This window comes from Salvelinus namaycush, chromosome 26 (genome assembly GCF_016432855.1).
Source record: "Salvelinus namaycush isolate Seneca chromosome 26, SaNama_1.0, whole genome shotgun sequence".
NCBI classification, from domain to species: Eukaryota; Metazoa; Chordata; class Actinopteri; order Salmoniformes; family Salmonidae; genus Salvelinus; species Salvelinus namaycush.
This window is the reverse complement of record NC_052332.1, coordinates 9,903,995-9,931,872: the sequence shown is the minus strand read 5'-3', so window position 1 is coordinate 9,931,872 and position 27,878 is coordinate 9,903,995. Positions and strand designations below refer to the sequence as shown.

At 45.7% G+C, this 27,878-nt stretch overlaps 3 protein-coding genes across 6 annotated transcripts in view; 2 read left to right on the top strand and 1 right to left on the bottom strand.

Annotated features, from left to right (window-relative positions):
- Positions 1–88: 88 nt before the first annotated feature.
- On the bottom strand, positions 89–13,327 carry LOC120020947 (beta-crystallin B1-like). 3 transcript variants are annotated; one of them, XM_038964595.1, is made up of 6 exons: positions 13,077–13,327; positions 2,465–2,606; positions 1,795–1,913; positions 1,390–1,522; positions 925–1,067; positions 315–492 (listed from the first exon to the last, which is right to left on the bottom strand). In XM_038964595.1, exons 2-6 carry the CDS (start codon positions 2,585–2,587, stop codon positions 315–317), a joined length of 696 nt encoding a protein of 231 aa, XP_038820523.1. In that variant the 5' UTR covers positions 2,588–2,606; positions 13,077–13,327. The 3 variants fall into 3 exon arrangements, with proteins under 3 accessions (XP_038820525.1, XP_038820523.1, XP_038820524.1); XM_038964596.1 differs by lacking the exon at positions 13,077–13,327 and adding an exon at positions 11,976–12,386; XM_038964597.1 differs by lacking the exon at positions 13,077–13,327 and having other exon boundaries at positions 89–492; positions 2,465–2,587.
- LOC120020948 (beta-crystallin A4-like) lies at positions 9,026–10,779 on the top strand. The gene is made up of 5 exons (XM_038964598.1): positions 9,026–9,064; positions 9,782–9,900; positions 10,050–10,191; positions 10,306–10,448; positions 10,632–10,779. The coding sequence occupies exons 1-5, from the start codon at positions 9,026–9,028 to the stop codon at positions 10,777–10,779; spliced, it is 591 nt and encodes a 196-aa protein (XP_038820526.1).
- The window catches only part of LOC120020946 (beta-adrenergic receptor kinase 2), a 50,627-nt gene continuing 34,626 nt past the window's right edge, over positions 11,878–27,878 (top strand). The window contains exons 1-3 of one of the 2 annotated variants that reach the window (XM_038964592.1): positions 11,878–13,654; positions 13,865–14,002; positions 24,145–24,221. In XM_038964592.1, the coding sequence (XP_038820520.1) occupies positions 13,890–14,002; positions 24,145–24,221 (190 nt within the window). In that variant the 5' untranslated portion in view covers positions 11,878–13,654; positions 13,865–13,889. Of the gene's footprint in view, positions 14,003–24,144; positions 24,222–27,878 lie in introns of both variants that reach the window. The other variant, XM_038964593.1, reaches the window with a different exon arrangement.

The window sequence follows — 27,878 nt, the reverse complement described above, 5'->3', positions numbered from 1 at the left end:
AAAAGGACAATGAAGCACAAAATGTTGTCACAAAATGTTGTCACGGTGAACACAAGGCTTTGAATAAAGTAGTCCAGGGCGAAAGGAATTCAAGTTTTTCAAAACATGTTTATTATTTGACATCATAAAAAGTCATTTAGGTTGTTCCGGTCGGTACGATGCTGCCGTTCCATCCCTTTAGGATGGAGGGGTGAAGGTGGGTGAAGGGAAGGAAAGAAGGAATAGGATTGGAGAAATAAAAAGCGCCCGATGCGCGGGTTGAGGGAGGGAGGGCTGGATGGCTGCAGTTACAACGTGCATCCACCAGAGGTCGCTCACTTGCTGGCGGAGGTGAGGTTGAAGCAACCACGCTGGTGGAACTGCATGTCCCTGACGCGACGCATTGACTGGATCTGAGGCTGGAAGGCACAGAACTCGTTGTAGTGTCTGTAGTCACCACACTCAAATAGGTACTGGTAGCCTCTGTATCCGGGGTACTGGTAACCCACCCACCTGGAGAGAGAAGGAAAGGAAAGGAGAGAAGGTAATGTTTTGTTACATTTAGATTGATAGTCATTTTTAGGCTGTTTTTTTAGAGACAACATGAGTCACATTGGAGTTCTGTGTTTCCACTTAAACACAACCCAGCCCTCCTCCCTGTGGCTGCCTGAACACTTCACTTTATACAGTGACACTTCCCACAAGGCCTCATGTTGTCACTAGGCAGGAACCTGCAACTCTGCCTTAGGCTCTGGGCCACACATAGATCCCTATACTGCTAATGTATTGCTGCTCTAGTTCTTGTTTCTCCTACAGATGTGGGTTTTTATCTTCGATATAGGTGAGGATTTTGCAGTCCCAGTATCCATAAAAAAAAGATTTCTGGTGTGTGTGCGTAGGTACGAGTGTGTGTGGTTGAGTGTGTGTGTGTGTGTGTACACTCACACTCCGCCGGGCACCCTCACGCTGCCCACTCTGTCGGTGAAGCCGTGCGCCCAGAGGGTGGGCACGTCATCCTCCTGGATCTCCATCTTATTGCCCTTGAAGTCGGAGAGCTCAAACAGACAGATCTTGTGCTCCAGGCTGTCCTGTGGAGGGAAGGAGAGAGGGATGGGGAAGAGAGGGGAGGGAAGGAGAGAGGGATGGGGAAGAGGGGGGAGGGAAGGAGAGAGAGTGTCAGGGAAAAGGTTGGAGGGTCTCTTCACTAGCTACTGTATTAGCCCTGGTCATCAGCTGTTTTCGCTCCGGCGAACTCATTCGTCACTGTCATGTTTGGAATGTGTGTGAGAGAGAGTATATTGGAAAATGTGTGTGTGTGTGTGTGTGTGTGTGTGTGTGTGTGTGTGTGTGTGTGTGTGTGTGTGTGTGTGTGTGTGTGTGTGTGTGTTTTGGAATGCGTGTGTTCCTCACCATGCGGATGGGCCTGAGGGACATGAGGCAGTCGCTACGGTAAGAGTTGCTCCAGGTATCCCAGCGAGGGTACTCTCCCTTCTCCAGGATAAACATCTCCCCACGGAAGTTAGTCTGCTCAAAGGCAACAAAGCTGGAGAGGGGTGGCCGCCGGGGACAAGGGGGAGGGGGGAGAGGGATTAGAAGACGGGTCAAAATGGAATGAGCGTGAAGGGCCACGAAAAATGACAGCATCAGTGTTTGGGCTCAAATGTTTGGGCTCAGTGAGTTTGTCTTCCTGTGTGTTGGAATAGCATGTAGAGTTGATTGCTTTGTGTGTGATTGTGTCCTGTAGGTGTGTATGTGTGTGACTGTGTGTGTGTGTGTGTGTGTAATCTTGCCCTGTAGGTGTGTGTGTCCACTTACGGGCCGCACTCAACGATGATACTGCGCACTCTGTCCATGCCGCGTTCACACACGTTCATGCACTCATTCTGGATCTCCATCATTCTGCCCTGGAAGTTCTCCTGGTCGAACAGCATGATCTACAGGGGGCAGTGGTCAGAAGTTAGATGCCATTATCAATGGAAGAGGTCAAAGGTGAGATACTCTCCTTCTTCCACACATGTTGTATTCTGTGTTGACCCTTTTGCCATAGAACTCGAACGAATTTGGTGCCTTTTACTACTGCAGGTATGTAACTAGGTCTCAGAGCCCGTTTGTGTCATTCAGTTTATCAATCAGTTAGAAAGCTCTGACGTTCTTCATGGCTCGGACTACCTGTACAGAAGCTTCCTTCCACTAAACCCAAAGCCACCTGCACTGCTGCGAAGGCTGCAAGATCTCTGGGGTCATCTCAAGACCCGCCGACTTAAGTAGCAACATTTACCAACCACAACAAACGCCCTGTATAATGTTCTATCCATAGTCAATTCACCCAGCTCAGATAAAAGTTCAAAGAGAATGGCTAACTTTAAACTGTTTGCTGCTCCCACACAATGGGTGGACATTACTCTCTTTTTTTTTACTGCAGTTACAATTTGAATCCAGCTCCTGTGCCAAGTGGGTTGTGAGTATTTTTAATGTGTTGACTCACTCGGAAGTTTCCGACGCTGGGTTCTCCGGTCTTAGTGGCTTTGCTAGTGGCAGCGGGGGCAGGGGCTCCCTTGTCCTTGACATCAGTGCCCTGGCTGGAGGCGGACTTGGCGGTCTGAGACATGGTGAGGGATCAGGAGATTCTGACGGAGGGATGGATGGAGAAGGAAAGGGTGGAGGGAGAGGGGGATAAGGGGTAGAGGGAGGGAGAATGGAGAGAGGACAGGGAGAGGAGAGGAATGTCAGAGGAAAGAAGATGGAGCAGGCAGAGAGAGTAAAAGAGAGGGAAAAGGGAAAGAGGGCGATAGAGAGGAGGATGGATGCAAGTAAAGAAAGGGAAAGGGAGAATGTGTGGGAGGTAGAGAGATCGATTGAGAGAAAGAGGGACAGGGAGCGGGAAAAAAGAATCAAAACACAGATCAGGTAAAGGTGTGGCATCTATGTTCTCACTACAGAGTGAATGTGTGTTGTTTGTGTATGTGTTACTATTTCTTAGTTTTGTAACTAACTGAGGCAGGAAACAGCGGCCAAACACTTCCATAGGATGGATCAGAATCTCCAAGGAGAAAATAACCATCCATTGTACCAATCCAGCCTGGGGTCTGAGTGCCTCATGTAGGCCCTGAGGCCTGGGCCTCTGTTAGGGCCTACGGCCCCGCCTGGGGGTGACACACCCGGGAATGGTAGGCTGAGAGGAGTGGGCCCCTGTGTGCTGTTTGCTGCTGTGGATCGACTGCTGTTTTCAGTTTGTGTGGGGTGTGTCCTTACCTGCGTGTACAGCTTGCTGTGCCGTGTGGGGTAGGCTGGATCGTGCTGGCCATCTCAGCGCAGAACCCTAGCTTTTATACCCTGGCAAAGGCTGAACGCAAGGGCTCGGTGGACAATAGAAACACCAGCGTCATCAGAGTTGTTCTGGACCAAAGCCCCCTGGGCCATCGCAACAACCAGAACCCCCATCTGCCCCCCCGTGCTGCCTGTAAGCACTTTACTGTCAATGGAAAGCCCTGACAATGGCACTTTCCCCCTCTGTTAGTGCGCTGAGCCTGTAAGCTACAGTAGCATATAGTGCACAGGAATGCATAGACCTGGAGGGTGTAAGGAGTTAACACACACACACACACAATCTCTCTCTGTATCTTTCTCTAACTCTAACAGGTGAAACTGCACCAGCACTTAGCTTAGTTTTGAAAAGAGAAAGACTTATGATTCAAATGACATAAGATTTTATTTTGAAGTGGGAAAAGTTGATGAAGAAAAGGTGGGATTGCAATTTATTTCCATTCACGTACGTTTTGTCCGGACTGATTTTTTGTGTGATCTTCTTCTTCATCTGGTTAGTTGAGAGCAATCAATAAAATAAAGTTATGCTCCCTATTCATATTTTTCAAATGAGAATGATCATAATGGGATAGCGGCGGGTACCCTAGTGGTTAGAGTGTTGGACTAGTAACTGAAAGGTTGCACGATCGAATCCCCGAGCTGACAAGGTAAAAATCTGTCCTTCTGCCCCTGAACAAGGCGGTTAACCCACTGTTCCTAGGCCGTCATTGAAAATAAGAATTTGTTCTTAACTGACTTGCCTAGTTAAATAAAGGTAAAATAATGTATTATTATTAAAGAACATGTAAAGGACCTGTCACTAGGTGATCATATCTCACACACACATACAGCACGCACATGCTTCACATAGACATGACGCTAACACACAGACAGTACCACAGCATTATAAAGCACCTAGAAGTGTGGTAAAGGAGGGTGATGGCGAGAGAGAGAGGCGGAATAATAGAGTAGAAATAACCTGGAGGAGAATGTCAAACTCTTTAGTCTCTCTACTCTTCTACTCTCTCGACCCCATCTCCATCTACCCTCCCTTCCGCCCCCCCTCCTCTCACCACAGGTCTTTATGACACTGTTCGTCTTCTCCGTCCGTTGTCCAATCAAGTACAGGTCTCTCCACTGTGTACTGTAGGTCAATATCAATGATCATGTAGTCATGCTGCTGGATGACTTTTAAATGTTGACGTGTGCATCGTGATCCTTGATTGATTGATTGTTCATCACATATCTATCGAAGATAAAACCCCACATCTGTAGGAGAAGCAAGAACTAGAGCAGCAATACATTAGCAGTATAGTGATCTATGTGTGGCCCAGAGCCTGAGACAGAGTTGCAGGTTCCTGCCTAGTGACAACATGAGGCCTTGTGGGAAGTGTCACTGTATAAAGTGAAGTGTTCAGGCAACCACAGGAAGGAGGACTGGGTTGTGTTTGTGTGTCATAGATGGCAAGGGTACAGCTGTAATGACAAGCCACTACTAGTGCATAATGACTCCAAAACTAGCTGGTTGAGTTAAGGTTGGTAGAGTAAAGGTTGGTAGAGTAAAGGTTGGTAGAGTAAAGGTTGGTTGAGTAAAGGTTGGTTGAGTACAGGTAGGTAGAGTAAGGGTTGGTAGAGTAAGGGTTGCTTGAGTAAGGGTTGCTTGAGTAAAGGTTGGTAGAGTAAGGGTTGCTTGAGTAAAGGTTGCTTGAGTAAAGGTTGGTTGAGTAAAGGTTGGTTGAGTAAGGGTTGCTTGAGTAAAGGTTGGTAGAGTAAGGGTTGGTAGAGTAAAGGTTGGTAGAGTAAAGGTTGGTAGAGTAAAGGTTGGTAGAGTAAAGGTTGGTAGAGTAAAGGTTGGTAGAGTAAAGGTTGGTAGAGTACAGGTTGGTAGAGTACAGGTTGGTAGAGTACAGGTTGGTAGAGTACAGGTTGGTAGAGTACAGGTTGGTAGAGTACAGGTTGGTAGAGTAAAGGTTGGTAGAGTAAAGGTTGGTAGAGTAAAGGTTGGTAGAGTAAAGGTTGGTTGAGTAAAGGTTGGTAGAGTAAAGGTTGGTAGAGTAAAGGTTGGTAGAGTAAAGGTTGGTAGAGTAAAGGTTGGTAGAGTAAAGGTTGGTAGAGTAAAGGTTGGTAGAGTAAAGGTTGGTTGAGTAAAGGTTGGTAGAGTAAAGGTTGGTTGAGTAAGGGTTGGTTGAGTAAAGGTTACAAAAAAAGTGTATAAAATAATGGCAAATGATGATCAACAGATAAAATACAAAAATACATAGACCAATTTTACATGGAAACCCGGGCACCTATCAATGTCTAGGAAATCCATCTCTGTATTATTTATAATTCAGAGTCATTCTTCTGTTATGTTATCTTATCATTCTAAGCAGGCCAGTGTAGAATAGGAAACATAGGCTGTGTTTACAAAGGCAGTCCAATGCTGATATTTTTATTGGAAAAGGAGCTGATCTGATTGGTCAAACGACCAATTAGTGAAAAAAAGATTAGAATTGAGCTGGCTGTGTAAAGGCAGCCATAGATACCAGCTTTCCACAGGATCCAGTCAGAGAGAGGTAGGCTAGTACCAGTCTCTGCTCCTTTCTCTGTTGACTAATGGTTGACTGGGCAATCACTCTGCTGTCATAACAGCCAGCGCAGCGCTGTGCTCGCTCAACACAGTGTTGTGAGCTAATGCTACAGGTATCTGGCTAACACCAAAGCCATGGCTATGCTAAAGATATGGCTATGCTAAAGCTATGGCTAATGCAAACGCCATGGCTATGCTAAAGCTATGGCTAATGCAAAAGCCATGGCTATGCTAAAGCTATGGCTAATGCAAAAGCCATGGCCAATACTACAGCTATGGCTAATGCGTTATAAACAGCTTACGCATTATAACAGAGTTTGTCAAAACATGTCAAAACAACATGTGTTCATGAATGAATAAATTATTGTAAGCAACCTTCTTTTAGTGCTGTGAAGTTTTTTTGAGTAATTGTTTTCTTCTTTTTGTACTGACCTACAACACTACAGCGGCGGTCGACGTCACCGGCCTTCTAGCCATCGCCGATCCACTTTTCATTTTCCATTTGTTTTGTCTTTGTCTTACACACCTGGTTTCAGTCCCCCAATTACTTGTTCATTATTTAACCCTCTGTTCCCCCATGTTTGTTTGTATGTAATACGGTCCGTTATGTGGGCTCGCTTTATTGTATTGTATTTGTCTATTTTGAGTAAATTACGTTTATTTACTCATATCTGCTGTCCTGTGCCTGACTCCTCTACACAAGCTACACACAGACCTCATTACAACAACACAGTTTGTTAAACATCAAATTAAATAAATGCATATGTAAAAAGCATGATGTATACTTTTGAACTGATTCAGTTGTGATGGTTAACATTTTTTTATAAACATGTTTAGGAAAGTTAATGAAATACAAGAATATTCCCTTCGAAAAAAAGGACACACAGCCTAAGTACAAATGACATAGCCATTTGGTTAGCCTAATGGTTAACCAACTATAATAGTTCATAACCACCATTTTCCCCCCTTCTAAACAGTCCTTTCCACTGTTGAAGTGGAACCCGTCTGAGGGTTTCATGCTAAAGCAGCTGGAGGAAGACTTGCCTGCTGCTGACCCTCTTCCAACTCAGTCCTCTGTCTCATTTCTTGGCTCGGCTTATTCCCTCCCTCTCTCTCTTTATGTTTACGTTTCTCTCCCTGCCAGATGAGATGTCCACATTCCAGCACCAAATGGAGCCTCCTGCTGCTCTGTGTTATGAAACATGGGCGCATGCCCTGATCATGCTGCAGATTAACTATGAATAATTCTAGGGAGAAATAAGATGCGCACCATCAACGCTACATGCCGTGTCACATTGTGGGGCTAACAGAATAACAACACCATAGTCATCTACAGTCTAAAAGTCTACCATGCACAAGTTGAACTTGTACGTTTATATTGAAGATGTTCGGTTTCAGTCCTCTCAACCTTTTACCATGACAATCCACCAAAGGCATTAGTGATGACATAATAACAATTAAGTCAGTCGGTTAGACAGACAGACAGACAGACAGAATACTTTATCGATCCTTTAGAGGAAATAGGGGACAGTGATTGCAACAGATCAAATGAGGTGATGTGAACCAGGGTGCAACAGACAGGGAGACAGACAGGTCTCTCCCTACAGGTGAGTAAAGGACATGACATGCTTGTCAACAGAGAGGACAGGGTCATCCACTAGGCTCTTGGGATACAGCTAGTTAGCTGACAGACCCATAAGAATACATGAGATGTGATTGTGAACGATAGAAGTAAAGAAGAAGTAAAAGGAGGAGATAGTGAGGAAGAGTTGGAGAGAGAGAGAGAGAGAGAGAGAGAGAGAGGGTGGCTTTTTGAGGGAATCCCCCTCCTCTCATCCCCCCTTGACATTCTAAGTGCCCTGCACTTGTCTCTTCTCTCCTCCTCTTCTCCCTACCCCTGGTCCCTGCCCTGGGTGATAGTGTGGTGTCTGCACTTCTGTCCCTCTATAGATTAACCCTGCTTTTGTCGGCGGGACAAAGAGAGGCTCCTCCCCGCTGCTGAGCTGGGGCTTTCAGTGTGGCCCTTTGCCAGGGGAGGCTTTAAAAGGGTGGGGGCGCGTGAGTCCTCTCACTCTCATTCCGGGACAGCGAAGGGCATCAAAGCAAGGTGAGTCTCTCTGTCCCACCCAGAGAACCATAGCACCAGCCTGATCATCCACCCAGCCAGCCAGGCAGGAAGGCAGAGCGGGGCAGAGTATCTAGGGTAGGGTAACAGGCCCCATAATGACTCGGTCTGCCCGCCACCACTTCACACCGCAGCCAGGCAGGCCCAGGGGCATAACTCTGGGCCCCGGGAACAGGGACCAGGGGCCGACAAGGGATGGAGAGAGTACAATCGGAAGAAAAAAGGGGGAAAATAGAGAGAAAAATCAAAAAGAGTTGCATAAAAAAAAAAATAGGAAAAGGAGACCTAAAGAAGAATATCCTAGATGTGGCCCCTGGCCTGTTGGACTTTCCTCATTCCAGTACAGGATCTGTAAATAGCTGCTGACGCTTTCAATCCAGCATCACACAATGGTCCTGCTATTCAGGCCAGTGACTCCACGGCGCATGCTTTTAGCCTCGCTGGGATACTATCCTCACAGGCGTTTCAGCCCTGAACAACACATAGCTAAACCAAGCCTTTTAGCCCTGCATACAGAGCTAAACCAGCCTTTTCACATTCTAGAGCATTCGAGCTGTACGGGCCTTTTCAGTACATAAAAGCAGGCCATGTAGCGTAGAAATACATTGATGCGGTGGTACAATATGAATAGTTTATTAGACAGGGAGGGAGTCCTGCTGTACTAACCTGCCACTGGAATCTATTATGGTTATGGTTGAAGCACAATGTTGCTCCATTTCCTCCCTCCACCAGCTACTTTGCATACCTCTATATATATATATATATATATATATATTTTACCTGTATATTTGTTTGATGGTCAGTATTTTTGATATGGGCAAACTTTGTTGCCGAACTTTGCTGCGTGTCTGGGGCAGTGTGTGTGTTTATATGAGAAGAAAGAGTGTGTGTGTGTATAATGTGAGTATGAATGGGTGGGAAAGAAACGTTCAGCGGTCTAACTAGCATCCCGAGTTGCACATTGTCCAAATGTAACATTCTGTTCTTTGTAAAAGTACTATTGTTTATAACAGTCCTACTATCTGTCCTCTCTCATTCCAGACAATAAGATGACTCACCATTGCACCAAGTTCTCCGGCCACTGGAAGGTATGTGAGACTGGCTTACTGAGTGTGCATCATATAAAAGGCCTGCCGTGGACCTGTTTCAATACTTTAAAATACATCCGTCCATGACCTAAAAGCAATGTAGTGGAATTCTTCCTTCCACCTATCCAACCGTGGCAGATCAGTGATTACCTCAAGGAAGGAAGAGGGGAAAGAAGGATGAATTTGTAAAGTATTTGAGCTCAGTCTGTGGGTCCAGGAAAACTCTTTAACCAGAGAGATGCTGGAGAAACAGGTCTCTAGGATCAATGTGACAACCTGAGCTCAGGACAAACCGTTTATCACAGGAGTCTGTTCGGTCAACAGCAGAGTCGGGTCTAGACACACTCTTTCTGTTCCCGCTGAACACATTACACCCTGCACGAATTTAGACAAATCACAGACCATATTAACTCTAAAGAGGGAGTTGTAGAGACACTTACGGCTGCACAACACAGGCGGCTGGTGGCACCTTAATTGGGGAGGACGGGCTAATAGTAATGTCTGGAACGGAATGAATGGCACTTATCGAACGTGTCAAGCACATGGTTTCCACGTGTTTGATACCATTCCATTTATTCCATTCCAGACATTATTATAAGCCGTCCTCCCCTCAGCAGCCTCCCGTGCTGCACACAAACCTCAGCTTGAACCTGTCCAGGTAAATAGATAGATACAGTATGTAACCCACGTCTCTCTCTCTCTGTCTGTCCCTCTCAGATCATTGTCTTCGACGAGGAGTGCTTCCAGGGCCGTCGGCATGAGTTCACCTCAGAGTGCTGCAATGTGATGGAGTTCGGGTTCGAGACTGTGCGCTCCCTCAGGGTGGAGAGTGGAGCGTGAGTACTTACACACAAATCCCCACCCGCAGAAACACTCAAAACAGACCTTCCACTCGCTGGTTTCAGTCTTTAGAACTATTGCTCAGAGAAGCTGAGGGAAAATGATGATCTCTTACTTCTTCCCTTTCTCCCTCTCGCTCGTATAGTTGGGTTGGCTATGAGCATGCTTCCTACCAGGGCCAGCAGTTTGTGCTGGAGAGAGGAGAGTACCCCCAGTGTGACGCCTTCGGAGGTAGCAATGCCTACCACATCGAGAGGATGACCTCCTTTAGGCCCATTGCCTGCGCTGTGAGTAACTAAACTACCGCTATCTACTCCTATCTGCTTCTATCACTATCTATTCCACACTCTTCCTCTTGACTGACTAACTGACAATCCTCCCCCCCGTCTTCTCCCCTCCAGAACCACAGGGAGTGTCGTATGACCATCTATGAGCGTGAGAACTTCCTTGGTCGCAAGGGCGAGCTGAGCGACGACTACCCCTCCCTCCAGGCCATGGGCTGGTGCAACAACGAGGTCGGCTCCCTCAAGATCCAGTCCGGAGCGTGAGTAGCCGGGCCCTTAACACAGTCAACCTCTCTCTCCTTCTACTTCACTCACTTTCTCACTCCAATCTGCTTCTCTCTTTCATCCTCTCTCCAATCTAATTTTTTACTACTCCCTTAGCCTCATAGTATCCATTACCGCCAACTGACTCTGTAATCTCTTTCTGTCTCTCTACCTAACAGTTTCGTGTGCTACCAGTACCCCGGATACCGTGGCTACCAGTACATCATGGAGTGTGACCGTCACTGCGGCGAGTACAAGCACTTCAAGGAGTTCGGCTCCCACTCCCAGACCCCTCAGATCCAGTCCATCCGCCGCATTCAGCAGTAACCCCTCACCCGTTATCCCAAGCTTAACCCCACTGTTACCCAATGCTGAATAAACTGTCTTTCTAAAACATCACTGACCTCCCGTCCATGCTTGTGCCTCTCTGAATGTATGTCAACTGTAGGTAGAATTGTACTGCTAGAAACATAGCTAAAGACACACAAACAAATAAACAACCACGGGGCTATTGAGACATTTTAGACTGGAGCGCTTCTGAAAACATTACATTTACTGGACAGCAGGTGGCGCTACGTCTCCATGACAGTAATCGCAAAAAAGAAGGAAAAAATAAGATCAATCTATTGACAAAATATAATAATAAAATATTGCTTGGTTAAATCAAATATAACAGTGTGATGACGTACATTGTTAAATAGAATTATGAGACAAAGAGGCCTTCGAAGACAGGCTATGATAAGAGTCAGGTGGGTTGGTGGAATACCATTTGGGATGGGCATTGGAGCCCAATTTTGCAGTGCTTTCATCAGATGTGTTTGCTTCCCATTTGTAAAATATTTGTCCAAAAATAAATCACTGTTGTATAGGTTGTAAAGCCCAAAAAAATTCGTCAGCAATTGGTATTCTATTAACAGTGCATCACATAGTTGAAGGCCTACTGGCTAATTCATATGCATACTGAATTTTTGGAAAATCAAATATGCATGTATATATGCTTCAAAATCTGATTAAACAGGTCTCCAACATACGCCTACAGTAAAGTGGTTTCAAGATACACAAATGGGTTGTCTAATGATTCAGGGATTGGTGCATTGGATTGATCCGGCTAGTTATCTCCCAGATGTGTCAGCCATCTATTATTCATGTGATAGTAAAAAAGAAGATGCCCATACTGAGTGCCCAGTGCCTACCGCCCTCTTTTGAACACTGTTACAAATAATGCATTTCCTTTTTTAGTTAAACAGACTAGTGCTAATTTTATATAATGGTATTTATTTTAATAAACTCGTAATAGGGCATTTATAATCATGTAGTTCCCCGTCCATGAGCGATGCGGTTCCATTACATGTTTTCCAGGCTTCTCAGTCGCAGCGTGAGGAAGTGGGGCTTTCACAGTAGCTAAACTAGCCTGTTTCTGAGAATACAGAATACACTGGGGGACACAAACCCACCACACAGCTGCACACAGGAGACTCAGCCAACGAAACGGAGTAAAGTCTACGGTCTCTACTCGGACTCACCAGGGATAACAAGAAGAAATCTGTGCCTCTTTGAGGAACGTAAACAAACAGGATATCAAACGTTCTCCCGCGTCGTCGGATTCTGTCGAATGCACCGATCTCAGCGGCTCGTACGGATTCCTTCGGGCTACTGTAGCAAGAGGAAAGTGTCTTGAGTAGCGCGCAACAAGGAGGAAAAGAAACGTATGGTCACAACACTTGACCGAGGAAGACACTAACGGGCAGCTGATATTAGAAGACAAAATGATATGCACTTAGGTTGTTAGTTTATCTTCCATTGTATGTTGGTTAGCTAGCAAGTTGTTGGTCGCCCAGAAAAGACTCAACTTCCAGTGGAAGTCAGTGGTGAGAGACCGTGGACGGTTAACAAGCTAACGTTAGCTAGCCAATTTCCTCCTTCCAACGCCCCCTCCCCCATCATAACAGCTAGCTAGCTACTGGTGTCTCTGTGCCAGAGCCCACAACACTGTGTGAAAGAAATGATTATGGCAAATTGTGTGCGGTTTCGCCTGTCTCTTTTGAAATGACGTGCATTTGCCCGAAGATCAGGATTCGTTAGCTGAGATCGCTAATTGCATGAGTGCGTTTCGTGTCGGTGCGATAAAGCGGTTGTTAGCTAGCGCTATCTATGCTAGCTAAGTAAGTATATTATCTAACGTTAGCTGGTTAGTTCAAATTGAACTGGCTACAGTACAGGATTAGCTACTTGCTAGCGACTGTAAGTAACTCGCTACCAAGTAGCAACGTTTTGCACAGCAGTTGGTCGTAGCTAACAATCGTTAACTGGCTGTTTTCGTGGCATAATTTGTTTAAATATTGCATATAGTTACTGTAGTGCCAATAACATTGTTGTTTTCTCGTTAGCTAGCTAGATTTTGTCGGATATCTAGCTGATTGTTTCAGCATTGTTTTTTTGCACGCTGGCCTGGATATTCAGCTAGCAACCTGCGTCTATATGGCGACGTTCTACGATTTATGTCCTCTGATAAAGAAGAACATTGTAGACAGATAGGAAGCCAACAACTGACGATATGAAAGCAAAGCTGACAATTGGAGGCGATTGTTTTGATTCTTCATTTTGGTGAATACATGTGAACCTACCTTATTCGGCATCTGGACTATTCAATCGTGGTCAGGTTTTTTTTTGTGATACAGGCGAGCTGGCTTGCTCTTGTTATTTTAGCTTTCTACCCTTATCGTTTTTACAGGATGTCTTCATCGGATGCCATTTCGATAGATTTTATGCAGCCCATCTTTGTCGACGCTTAATGTTTTGTTTTATATTCAAGCATAGGCGACAAGAAACAGTTAGGAAGCTTGAAACATACGTCTTGCTGGAGTCACACGTACCGCAATATTTACATAATTTTTTCGCTTGCATAATTTTTTCGCTTGCCAAGAAGATAAAACAAATCATCCAGGATCAGTGGGGTTTGACAGTTATTAGCTAACTAGCTGGCTTGCTAGTTAGCCAAACCTAGCAGGTGGTCCATCTAAATAAGTGAAGCGCTCTGAATGGGCAGAAACGAAAATCTCATCAATCTTGTCTGCCATTATTTTTAACTGCTTTATATTCGGAGTCCATGAAACCACCACACACGTTTGCACATAACGGAACCTTATTGATGGAAAAAATCATCACACCCAGATGAGTGAACTCTCAATAAACGAGTCATCTAGTGAGTTATCAATCTCTCCATTTTTTTTCTGTCACAATGGTTGTGTTTTGAGAGACCGTGTTTGCCAAACCTAGAGGAAGAAAACGACAGTCTCCATTCGATGGTCGTCATTCCGCATAGCTGTCTTGGTCGCCCTGGTTGGATCTAGCTAGATTCAGTGGACATTCGATTTGTCTTTCCTATAAAATAAAAAAAACGTTCCCACGGCAGGTGTTGTGTCCACCCAAGGTTGAAGATGGCGGACCTCGAAGCAGTTCTCGCCGATGTCAGCTATTTGATGGCGATGGAGAAGAGCAAATCTACTCCAGCGGCCCGGGCGAGCAAGAAAATCATACTGCCTGAACCCAGGTACATAATTGCTCATCCGCCTTATATTGTGCCTCGGTCAGTCAATGTTTACCAGTCAAATTGGTGTGTGTATGTGTAGGGAGATAAAGCCTACCTAATTCAAATGTGTCAGTCAGTTGCAGTAGCTCGCTAAAGGAAACAATTTGTCAGCTGTCTCTGGCTTCAGGGTCCCTACCATCTGAGGCCCCATCCCTCAAATCCACTTTAGTTCAATTTGCATCTGACATAATGCCATCCTAGAATTATATCATTTTAATGATGCTTATTAACGATGGGTTCTGAAGACCAGACCAAGAGTCATTCCAGCTATTACCAAAACAACCCATCTACCACCCAGGGTGGAAAGTTAACACCAGCCACTCAAATGCTGGTAGATTTTGGCATTGTCTGGTAAAATGTATATTCTTACCAGCTGCATTGCATTTGGGAGCAGTTTATTTTATCCAAAGCTGACGTAAAAAAAAAAAAATATATATATTTATTTATTTGAGTGTGTCGGCTCTGGAAGAGAATCTGAATGCTAAAGTGGTGAAAGCGGGGTGGGGTGTACAGTATTCTGTGATTTGTACAGTCTTTTCTGTGATTCATCTTAATTCTAATTATATTTCAAACATTTAAGTGGCAGGTAAAATTGCGGCATCCACCAGCCACTGCGGCTGGTGGACCAAAAAGTTGATTTACCACCCTGCTAACACCACCACCACCACCATCTGTTGACAGAAGCTATCTATTTATTTATTTTTTGCTTTGAATATAAATAATATGCAATTTTTTTCATCTGCTACATTAATCTGTTAGGCCTATCTGTTTATGATGGAATGATGTGGTGAAAGATTATTAGAAGAGATCAATCGATGGAGGGAGCAGGAGGGGTCTCCTGCATCCATCCTAGCCTGATTAATCAGGGAATACCAAAATACCATAAAGGTCAACGTATCAAAATAAACAACAAAATACTTTTATTTTGTCATGTATTTAATTAAAATACATGTATTTTGTATTTAAGGATACATTTGCAAGTAGCCGGGCCGAACAGCGACAACATCTTAGTAAAGTTTACAGAAATGTTTTCTTGCTATGACTGATATGTTGTTGTTTATCTATCTTAGTTGAGCAAGGCCCCGGCTAATAGCGTCTGCAAGAAAGAGATCCAAATGTAACGTTATGTGTGAAAATGAACACACCAAGATGAACAGCAAATCATACTGTTTCGTGTTTTATTACTTATACGTACAAGATTTGATATACATTGTCCAACGAAATGTGTACTTGCAGGTTCCTTCTCGACAACGTAACGCCAATAAGAAATAATTAAAGATAACAATACGAAACAGATAAATGGCACACTGGGTATTATTATTGGCCTTGTTTCGGGGCAGAGCTCATTAGAATTATACTCAGCATGCTTTGCAATTGTACATTTTTACATATACATTTGATATTTAGTTCATTTTAACAGACACTTTTATCACACCATAGTGCAATCAGGCTTCAGATACCAATGTGAAAGGGGGGTGACAAAGTATGAAGTGCAATAACACATTTACAGCTCCTTGAAAGTATTTTGTCTCAAAATACATTGGTGTGTAGTTCAGCCCAGTGTAATAGAAATGACTAAATACTCAGAAGTAATTGAAATAGATATTTAGTGTAAATATCGACAGAGATGTAAAAATCTCTGTAAAAATCAATACTGCCCATCTCTGGCAGTTATACACAATGAACTGGGGGTGTGGCAGGTAGCCTAGTGGTTAGAGCATTGGACCAGCAACCGAAAGGTTGGTAGATCGAATCCCCGAGCTGACAAGCTAAAAATCTGTCGTTCTGCCCCTGAACAAGGCAGTTAACCCACTGTTCCTAGGCCATCATTGTAAATAAGAATTTGTTCTTAACTGACTTGCCTAGTTAAAAAAAAAATATATATATATGTGTTTACCGGTCTGAAACGAATGCCTTCAAAATCGTGTAAATGCACCCTACAAGCTAGAATGTTGAATAAAATTTCATGTAAACGTACTCTTCTGGTTTTCTGAGCAGTTTTACCCAACTTTTTGAGGGGGCAGGTATATGGTTCTGTTCGACAACAAGGTAAAGTTAGTTTTATATTGGATATATTTGTTTTTCTCCCGTCAATAGCTATTGAACCAAGGATGCCGTGACAATGAAAATGTTAAATTCCAAATCGGGAGGATGGAGAACAATCCACACGTATGTTTAGTTCAGATTTTTTGGAAATCCGGAGAAAGAAAGAAATGTCACACACAAAAAGGGTGTCAGTTGTTCCTCCTCTTCCCCTGTTTCAGAATATACCAGTTTCATTGTCATTGCATGCTTGATTCAATAGCTATTGACGAGATAAAAAATGAATATCCAATATTAAACTAATTTTACTTTGTTGGCGAACAGAACCATATACCTACTGTCGCTCTAAAAAGTCGGGAAAACAGTACTTTCCTGTGGTTATTTTGTCTCCAGAACAGCTGAAGGACAAACCGCACAGACAACCGGTGGAGTAAGCTTTTAAAGTTGCAATATGTCACTTTTGGGGGGGGGGGGGGGCGACCAAATTCACATAGAAATGTGAGTTATAGATATGTAACTCATTAAAAGCAAGTCTAAGAAGCTGTAGATCTGTACCATGTGCATTATTTCTATGCTTCCTATTCTTAAGTTTTGTTTTTGCTTCTTACTTTCAGTTTCATACACCAGCTTCAAACAGCTGAAAATATAATAGTTTTGGAAAATATATTTCTCTGCGGTTTAGATGGTACAATGATTCTCTACACTATACTTGCTTATTTTGTCACATAATGTGAAATTAGGCAAACTATTAGGATTTTAGCAACCAGGAAATGGCAAAGCAATTTCTGCATAGTGCATCTTTAAATGTAGTTTTATTAAACATTCTGGCATGTAAGCAACATTTACACTATTTTGCAGGGATTAGTTTCAGGCTGTGTATAACAATTAATTGTGTATTACAGCCTGATTTTAATCAGACTACATCCATCCATTCACATCTGTGTATCTCTCCCCTCCAATTGCTTGACTCTGCCCACTCAATCACTGGTGTTTAAGATAACTATTTATTAACACACAGGTTTTGAATAACAAATACAGGCTTACAGGCAGGCAGCTACCATTGGGATGTTGTAGTCAAATGCGAGGCGATGGAAATGTTGCGTTTTGGAGTGTGTGGTGTTTGCGAGGCCATTGATGCCGCCATAGCAACACATTCTGTCAGCTATTATTGTTGGAGCTAACTGCTGTGTCTAACTGCTGTGCAGCCCAGACAAAGATGTTATCTCCCGTTTAGGTGTATAGTAGTGTGGAAAGGCCCTGTTGTCTGTGACCTTTAGATACGATTCATGCTAAACTGTTTGCTGTAAGCACTTTGGGTATGACCCTGGCCGTGACCCACTCCCCGAGGGTGTCTGAGTTAGGATATGCAAAAAAACAAACATTTCCAAATCACATGCGTAGTAGTACACACTTGTGAAACAGGATTAATATGAGCTCCCACCAAGTTATTTTATTTGAGAAAAATACCAATAAAATGCCTTACTATAACAGATAACCAATTCGACCTTTTCTGATTTGGCTACACCTTCCTCTGCCAAACCCGCACACGCCAGTTTAGCTTATTAGCTGTACGTTTAATTTCTCGTCAGGGTTTGAGTGTCTAGTCTGTTACAGTAGGAAGTCAAGACTATACGGGGAAGAATGATCTGGTGGAGGGTTTTGGTGATGTCTGTTTTGTTGGTGAAGCGTGGACATCGGTGACATTCTCAACCTCAGTTTCTCAGGGTTTTTATGTAAAATGTGAATTGAACAGCTAAAAGAGGATGAACGTGGGATAAAATGTTAACAAGTGTCTGACTTATAGTCTAGGCTCAGGCTGTAACGGCTAGGCTTAAAATCCCTTACCAAGCTTAAGCCTCAAAGCTTCAGAAGCACAGTATGTTATGCTGTCTCCATCTATTGCTTGATGGACTTTTCGCGGTCGTAATATGTAGCGTGGTGGCGCGCAACGAACATAGATCCACTGTCTTCCTCAAAGATGTTTCTGATAATGTGATACGTTTGCTTTAATCCGAGTGATCCTTGCTGATGTGCTGAACGTTTTACCAAATGGCAGGTAGCCTGTTGTTCATCAAATAGCTTCGAGACTTTAAGTATAAGAGCTGACATGATTCACTATTCTACCTGACACGGATCATTTCTATTCTACAAAATACCGTCTCTATATAACTTTCTGTAACGTTGCAGATATAACTGTCATGAAAAGAGCTTTAGGCCTATTGCTTATTCTACAAGTTGGAGATGGGCTAGATGTCTGTCCATTTATATATTTCTATCTGAACGTTTTTCGACCCTGGGTTGTATTCATTAGACGGATTCCGTTGCAAAATGTTTTGTGTTTTGCGGAACATCTTGCAACAGACACCATTTACTCTAGGAACGAAAACGGGGAGTGACCTACCCGTTTCGTTCCGTTTGCTCTGTTTACTTCCGTTTTGGTTCTTTAAACAGTAAATTGTTTCCGTGTGCGAGACTCTAATAAACCCCTGGTGTTTTTTGCAGCAGCACCCCACTGCCTAATGGGAGCTGTAGTGCAGACAGACTTCCTCACCACTGACTGACCACCTCAAGGGATCAGATCAGCAACACAGGCACCAGTTTCCCGGCCTCAGAATAAGCCTAGTCTTGGTCTAAGCACTTCCAACAGAGATTCGCCATTGCTCACTCTTTTGCAGGACAGTCCGGCCATTTTACTCGCGTTTGCGACAAAAAAATAGATGTGCGCGAACTGCAAAAGTCAAGCATGAGTACATGTGCAAGTAAAATGTATAGCAAAATTGCTGTAGCTATTTCTGCAGTTTTGTTTTCGTACTCTGGTGTATCGCACAAGGAAATACAAATCCCATATCCCACCTTGTGCCGCGACAGTGCCTAGGGGGGGCCTGTGTAAGTGAAGTGCTGAACGATAACTTTTTTAGAAGCCCACAGCACATGCATTTACCAGAAAGTCTACTAAAGTGAGACTTTGTCCTCGTGTTTCTTGGCTATTTACGTCGTTTTGTTCACACGCTAGGTTGCTGTTCAACATTAGTTCGAGTGTGCTGCAAGTGCTAGCGAAGAGACGTCACTGGTACCACGAAAATCTCCTGCCTGGAAAGGGTGACTGAAATATTCGAGGGGGTACATTGTATTTGATTGAGCATGGAACACCCCAAAAACCTATTGTTCATGAACCTTCGGTCATTTATTATTATTAAAACACTAGGGCTGGGAATTGCCAGGGACTTCACGATACAATATTATCATGATACTTAGGTGCCGATACGATATGTTTTAGCGATTCTCACGATTCCATGCATTTGCATCGATGTTCCAAACACATTTCTCACCATATGTCTGCTGCAGAAGGGACGAGAGAGCCATGAGAACACGAGTTTCAGTCGTGGAAATAAGTGCTGAAAACAAATTGTCTCTCTATTTAAAAAGATGGAGAACAAGCTATGGAGGAAACGTTTTGGTGCAGGCCCAGCAAACTAGTGCAAAAACACTATTGCGATTTAATGTCAAAACCAAACGATATAGCGTCAAAAATCATATCCGTAACATCCCTTTTTAGCGACATGCAATATGTGATGCGTTTAGTCACATCTACTGATGAAATCAAATCACGAACCGGGCCAAAGTTGGCCTACTAACGGATGACATTGTGTTTACAGAAACCCCACTGTGTGTGTTCAGGGCTGGCTGAACTGACCATGGCCAAAGCCACTTGTTCATTTGTCGTTTGCTATAGATGTTGTCAATGAACAGGTCCAAACTACAACCTATACCAAATTTAGACCGTTGTTCTTTACTTTTCTACACTGCTCTCATATTGAAACCAGAGTCTTTTCCACTGTGGGTGGTGCAGGCTTTTGCTCCAGCAGAGCAGTAACGCGCGAGATGAATATTATATCATCAGTCTTCAACCAAGGCTTTGATTAGTAGAATCAGGTGCGCTTAGCTATTCAGAAAAATACGTTCTGGCACTGAGAAACGATTAGCTAGCTAATTCTGTTAGTGTCGGTGTTTACAATTTAGCGAGGCTACTCCTCTGAACGTGCCTATCTATGTGTGTTCTATCCAGTCATAGTCAGGCTTCTGTGACTTCCTCATCCTCTCACAGTCCCAGCTCTGTCAGGCTCCGAGCTAGTTAAACGAGCTGCGTTGTGAAAGTGAAACGGGGTAGGCCTGCTGTTCGGGTCCCCTCCCCCGTGGAGAGCAAGTTTACTGCCCCAAAGTTGAAGGGCCTGTTTACTTCCGAAGGGATCGGTATTCAGATGGTTTGACTCCTCCTTTGTCCCTCGTAGCGTCGATCCAACTACACACGTCAGGAGAAGTGTGCGGGCGTCAATCTCAAATGGAAAAGATCGCCTCATCTAATAACCTTTGGAAGAGGTTGCTCTTCAGAGGACAATCTCTGTGAATTTAGCCTATTGCATTCTAGGCTGGTGTGTATTGTATCTGTGTGCATTGAGTTTAGGTGTAGATGGGAATTGTATTGCTAATCATCCATTAGGTATTTGTTTACAGGGCAGAAGAGATAAGACGCTATTCTTCTATAATAAAAGAACATGTCATGGCGGTGATAGTGCGGTTTGCTTTAACACCGGCTGAAGTAGTAAGCTATACATGGCCTGCTCTTTATGATTTACGCTGCATTAGTCTCTCTCGCGCTGTCGCTCGGTCTCTCTCTCTCGCGCTGTCTCTGACGCTGTCTGTCTGTCGCCCTGTCTCTGCTCTGTCTCTCTATCTGTCTCTCTGTCTCTGTCTCGGTGTGTGTACTAAAGCCAGGATTACCATACAGCACAGCGGGAATTAATACAGCAGATTGAGAGAAAGCATTAAATACCATCGGGCCAGGGTCAGCAACATCGCTACTGTAGTGGGCTGTGACATAGGCTAGTCCATCCAAACATAAGCGGCTCAAGTGGACATAGTGACTGTTTTAGCCTACAGTGCCACCCCGCCGCCGTCCCAGAAACACTTACTAGATCTGACCCGTCTGATCCCTGGCCGGCTTTATGGAAATGATTTGTTTTTAATTTGATAAGGATTTAAAAGATTATCACTGGGATAATGTGTGTGCTCTCCTGGAATTGGCTATGATGACAATCCGACTAGAGGGAGTTACCGAGAGGGAGATGTAGAGGGGGAAAGAGGAAGCGTGCTGAGAGCCAGCGTTGATGTGAGCGTTTAAATGTCTTGTAAAGGCAGTTCTGAAACAGTGAGGTAAATAAATAAAACCTGTTTGTATTTTGAGCTTGCTGTGTGTGTGTGTGATGTTTGGATTTGTTTGTTTCAGCTCTGTGTGTGTGTGTGTGTGTGTGTGTGCGCGCGCGCGCGCTTGGGGCTGTGCGTATATGTCGTCTTAAGAGTTGTTTGTGTGTTTCTCGAAGTGTGTATTTGGGGTTGTGTGTGTGTGTGACGTTGTAGAGATGGCGCACTGCTGCTCCATTCTCCAGGCTTTGCCTGCTGGGCAGAGGGGGGATGTTGACGGCAGCACTGGAAGCGAAAGAGAGGAGTCCAGGATAGAGCGCTGTATTGTTCGAGCGAGATCAGGGAGAGACGAGAGATGATGCGTGTTGTGCAGTAGGAGGCGGCGGGAATAGCGGGAATCAACTGGGAGGATGAGGAAGGAGGAATGTGGGGTAGTTGCAGGAGGCAGATTCAAATAGGGGCGGTGGGGAGTGTGAAGCTTCAATTATTCAACTATTAGTAAGTGCATACCACTGTAGCAGAGTCGGTGGATTGTAATTGGCTATTGTAGCAGAGAGTGGATTCTGATTGGCCAGTGTGTTGTCTTTAAAAAATAAAATAAAATAGTTTTAATGTAACCTTTATTTTACCAGGAAAGTCAGTTAAGAACAAATTCTTATTTACAATGATGGCCTACACCGGCCAATTCCGGACGACGCTGGCCCAATTGTGCGCCGCCCTATGGGACTCCCAATCACGGCCTGTTTGTCAACCTGGATACAGCCTCTCCTTGGCTCTGTCCAGAAACGGCCCCTACTCCCTACGGCATAAGTGCTTCATGCATCTGAAATGGTTGGATTGTTACGGCGTCGTAGCAGCTCCACCTTTTTCACCTGATTTGGCTACTCAGGAATTGGCTACAAGTTGCTTATTTACCCATTCAGATGTATACAAGTCATGTCCAACAGGGATTTGCTGGCTAGTTGTTTCTGCAGCAGTCAGGCAGGCATGCCTATGACTCACCCCTGGCCCCCAGTATATGAGGAAGAGTCTACTTCCTGTATCCTGGTTCCTGTGGCTCAGTTAGACAGAGCAGAGGAGAGCTATTACTGACACTGGACTGGGTACAGTTTGGCCCTCCGTAGGCAGATCCAGGACCAGCGCTGTTACTACTGCTACTATTTGTTTAATTCCTACCCTGGTTTTACTACAGGTGCGTTGGTGCTATACTAGCATCAGCCGCTGTATTATAAACTGGTAGTTAGCGTCTTCGCGCGCCTCAGACACTTTTACTACAGATTAGTTAACATTGGTGCTAGCATCAACATGTATGTTATGAACTAGCAGTTAGCATTGGTGCAAGCATCAACCAGTATGTTATAAACGAGCAGTTAGCATTTTCGCTAGCTAAGCATCAGCCACTATTTTGCTATAGGTTTAGTTAGTATCTGCCCGCTGTGTTAAAAACAAGCTATTATTTAGCGTCTCCACTATTATCAACCACTGTTAAACTTGGCGCTAGCAACTTGTTATGCCGCGCTAGTTAGCATCTTCTAGTGTTATCCTTTCTGTTGTTATTCAGTGTTATCTGAACCTGCCAGGTCTGGTCCAGCCAGCCCAATACAGCAGAACCATTCACACCACACGAATGATGTCAGGGAAACAATGATCCACGAGAGAATCTCGAATAAACTGGGCTGTGTGTGTGTGTGTGTGTGTGTGTGTGTGTGTGTGTGTGTGTGTGTGTGTGTGTGTGTGTGTGTGTGTGTGTGTGTGTGTGTGTGTGTGTGTGTGTGTGTGTGTGTGTGTGCGCGCGCCTGGCCTCCTGCCCAACTCTAGTAGGTCTGCAGTTGAAGTGCTTTTCTGAGAGAACAAAATAAATCCCATTGAATTAATCAATACAATAAACAACAGAAGCTGGTTGTCTATAAACGGTTTGTCTCTCTCTCGCCCTCTCTGTCTCTCTCTCGCCCTCTCTGTCACCACCCTCTCTCTCTCGCCCCGCCCCTCTGTCGCCCCCCTCTCTCGCCCTTTCTGTCACCACCCTCTCTCTCTCGCCCCGCCCCTCTGTCGCCCCCCTCTGTCACCACCCTCTCTCTCTCGCCCCGCCCCTCTGTCGCCCCCCTCTCTCGCCCTCTCTGTCACCACCCTCTCTCTCTCACCCCCCCTCTCTCTCTCTCTCTCGACCCATTCCCCTCTCCTGCTCTCTCGCCTACCCTCTCTCTCTCGCCGGTGCCACTGGCTCACTGGCAGTAATAGACACATCTAAGATCTCTCCCTCTCAGGCAAGGTGTCCGTCTGGCCAATGTGCTGCCATGTGGAACGTGTTCTACTCTCCTGCAGCTGTGTGTGTGGTAACTTTCCTCTCTCCTGTGTGTGTGCTAATGGGCCCGTGGAGGGGGCGCTAATTGATTAATTCTCCCCTGCCCTCTCATTAACACCCTCTCCGAGAGCAAGCTGCTCCGGTCCTCTGTTCGCCTGCTCCACACCATCCTGTCAGGGGACAGACGGGGACAGGTGGCAGGAAGGGAGAGGCCCAAACCAGGGCAGGGATGAAGGTGGAGGGGAGATGAAAGGATGAAAGGACAGGAGAGATGAAGGTGGAGAGAGGAGAGGGCAGGGAGGAATAGAAAGAGGTTGCAAAGTGGAGTGGGGAGGGGAGGGGAGTCCATACTCTGTGATTTGTATCAATGCCCTGTACATGTGCATGTACCTTTTTTTAAATATGCTCTAGTTTTCGAACATTGTGGAGCTCATTGTAGGCTTGTGTCCCATAGGGGATGAAGAGGGGTAATTAAGTAAGTTCCTAACATTCTATTTTCCTTTCTCGCCTCTCTCTCTTTCTCTCTCTCTCTCTCTCTCGCTCTCTCTCTCTCTCTCAGTATTCGCAGTGTGATGCAGAAGTACCTAGAGGAGAGAGAAGAGCTGACGTTTGACAAAATCTTCAACCAGAAGATTGGTGAGTAGCCTCGGTGTGATAATGGACACTTGTCCTTTCGCTACACGGACAACCACGAGAATCATAGCACCACGTCTCTCACACACACAAGGAATGTATGCATGGAGCTGTTGACTTGGGATAGGTGTGTGTGTGGACGCTCGGATGACACCGCGTTTCTCTGGTCCTGTCTTGCCTGACGACACCCTACTTCCCTTTTCGAGCTGATCTCTGCCGGCTTTATGAGGCTGCTGATTGGCTGATCTTGTTCTATACCCGACCAACAGATGCTACCGAGGATCCCCGTGGTAACTGAACTGTTCCTCACCGTGGCCTACCCAAAGCACAGGGACGCCAAAACCCACTTTTCAGTTTGCAATGGGTGCTTGTAGCCAGGACCACGTTTCAGCCACCTGTCAGCTAAGCCTTTGCCTGGTCTCCACCCAGTATCACAGTGAGCCAGTGGCAGTTGTTTGTACCAGGGGACCAGAGCCCTGCAGGCTTTCATTGGTTTTACTTACTTCTGCTCTGTCTCACCTCCCCTCTGAGACCAGGCTGCTGCGCTAATTCTCGCTCCGTCTCCGTGTCGCTCACTCTGTCTCTGTGTCCATCTCCCTGTCTACCTGGGTCGTAGCTCCTCCGTGCATTTCCACGCGTGGCCTGGTGTGTCGTCAGGCGCTTGCGGCAGACAGTTCCAACGGTCTTTGTGTCACCTCTGCGTTGGCCGCTTTTGAAATTGAAAGTCAAATGTGTGTGTGTGTGTGTGTGGTGATGGGCTGTAGAGCCTACTGCCGCTGTTACTCTGTTTCTGTCTGACACAGAGGTATTCTGTCTGCTCGACCACCATCCATATCAACTTTAACCAAAACACACACACACGCGCGCGCGCGCTCGCAAACTGCTGGTACGAGTCGGCCTGTGGTGGGACCTCGTGGTGAACAGATGATAAGATTGTACCAAGCCATGTTGACAGGCGTTGGCTTACTGATGTCGATTCTAAGCAGTCGTGTGTGTGTGTGTGTGTGTGTGTGTGTGTGTGTGTGTGTGTGTGTGTGTGTGTGTGTGTGTGTGTGTGTGTGTGTGTGTGTGTGTGTGTGTGTGTGTGTGCTCGTGTCGTGGCGAGCACGGTACACTGTCATCGTATTGGGTTTTACAGAGAAGAGGGATAATATTGCTCTTGCTCTCTCTCTCTCTCTCTTTCTCACCTCTTTTCTCTGGGCTGTGTACGGGCTGCAGACACACGTCAACACACTCACGAATGTGTACAGCTGTGTGTCCCTAGGGACTAGGCCGTGTGTATTAGACCGGGGCTATACATGTCCGTACCAGAGCATGGGGGAAGGTTAGGAGGCCCCTGGCACCGTCAGTCGTCCAGCCCCTTCTCGCTCTCTCTGTCTCTCTCTTTCTCTCTCTCTCTGTGTCTCTCTCTCTCTCTCTGTCTCCCTCTCTCTGTCTCTCTATGTCTCTGTCTCGCTCTCTGTCTCTGTTTCTCTCTCTCTGTGTCTCACTCTCTCTCTCTCGGCTCTGCTGTGGCTGCTCTATTTTTCTCTCTCGTCTCTGCTCTCCCCACTGTCTGACTCTCACTGGGTCAGCCTACTGCGATGTCTTGATGCTGCACTGCTGTACAGAGATCTCTCCCTCCTTCCACCTCTCCCTCCCTGTCCCCCAGTCTACTCTCTCCCTCCTTTCACCTCTCCCTCCCTGTCCCCCAGTCTACTCTCTCCCTCCTTCCACCTCTCCCTCCCTGTCCCCCAGTCTACTCTCTCCCTCCTTCCACCTCTCCCTCCCTGTCCCCCAGTCTACTCTCTCCCTCCTAGCAGGGGACACCAGAGTGCCTGTGAGGGACTGAGAGGAGAGAGAGAGAGGCTCTTTCCTTCTCAGATGCACACACACACACACACGTTAGCTGTCATATGGGTGTGTAAGACTTTGTTTACATCGGCATAGGCTGGGGGCACAGAGCTGATTGTCCAAGATAGCCAATCACATTGGCCATCTGGCGACTGGAACTCTAAGCTCTGATTGGTTCTCTGGGTGGAAGGCTGACTCCTTATGTGTGTCCTAGAGACCCCCGTAGCTCTCTCTCCCTCGCCTCCTCCTGTCTGAATATTTCATTCCCCTCTGTCTGTTTCTTTCACTCGCTCACTTGTCCTCTCTCCCTCTCTCTCTCTCCATCTGTCAGAGTTCTGGAATGGATGATGTGAGAGTTGTGCGTTGCCTAGCAACTGCTAGTTGCCATGGGAACTCGGCTGAACTAGACAATCGGGAGAAATGAAATTGATTAAAGGGGGAAGAAGGGGAAAAAAAGGCGATGAAGAGGAGAGGAAATGGAGAAGGGGACGGTAAAATGAGAGCGCTGAAGGCCAGAAGCTAGACGGTTCCCCGGCCCAGAATGCACTGGGGTTGCCCGGGGGGCCATCGTGGGGCTTGTCGGACGGGAGGCAAGTGTCATTAGTCTACAGCGGCCTTCTCTTCTCCTGTCCATGTCTCAGACCTTTCCTATCCAGATCTCCTCGCCTTGTCTCTCCTCATCTCTTCTCCTGTCCATGTTTCAGACCTTTCCTATCCAGATCTCCTCGCCTTGTCTCTCCTCATCTCTTCTCCTGTCCATGTCTCAGACCTTTCCTATCCAGATCTCCTCGCCTTGTCTCTCCTCATCTCTTCTCCTGTCCATGTTTCAGACCTTTCCTATCCAGATCTCCTCGCCTTGTCTCTCCTCATCTCTTCTCCTGTCCATGTCTCAGACCTTTCCTATCCAGATCTCCTCGCCTTGTCTCTCCTCATCTCTTCTCCTGTCCATGTCTCAGACCTTTCCTATCCAGATCTCCTCGCCTTGTCTCTCCTCATCTCATCCCCTGTCTCCGTTACACTTGGGTCCTCAGTTCCTCACAACGGCTCATACCCTGGGAGATTCTTATTTGGGCAAAAGACCGTCCTCTCCTCGACTCCTCTGTCCTCTCTCGTCCTCCGTGACCTGTAAACCGATAAGTGGTCGAGTGACCGAGCGTCGGTTCGTTGTTAGGTGAACGGGGGAGTCTGCCTCTGTCGTCGATTTGCGTTCTCCCGCGTAGGAAGGACAAGTGCATCTTCTGAGTCTCTATTTTATTTTTTTACCTTTTATATAACTAGGCAAGTCAGTTAAGAACAAATTCTTATTTACAATGACGGCCAAACCCTCCCCTAACCCGGACGACGCTGGGCCAATTGTGCACCGCCCTATGGGACTCCAGATCAGCGCCGGTTGTGATACAGCACGGGATCGAACCAGAGTCAGTGGCAGAGTCTCCCCTGCCGAAATCCTTCACACCCCCTTGAATCAGCTGTTGTTTTCTCTGAGGACAAAAGCATGCACACATTATTTTTTTTATTTTTTTTCATACGCTACTTATCCTTTTAATCCATGTTTTTATTTGACTTTTCACTTTAGACGTGGTTTCGGGATCCCTCTGTAAGCGTCATTTCCTCGATGACGTGCTAGCGGAGAAGGATAGTCTCTCTCCTCCTCCCTCTCTTCGATTTTTGACCTTTTGACCTTTTTCAAAATGATGTTCGAGGAGAGGACGGAGGAGTTGGCAAAAAAAACAATTGAGAATCTCCCCCTTTCGTCCCCCCCCCCCCCCCCTTCTCTCTTAACCAGGAGAGCGCTGGGAGAGCTCGACCCTCCATCTCTCTCCACTA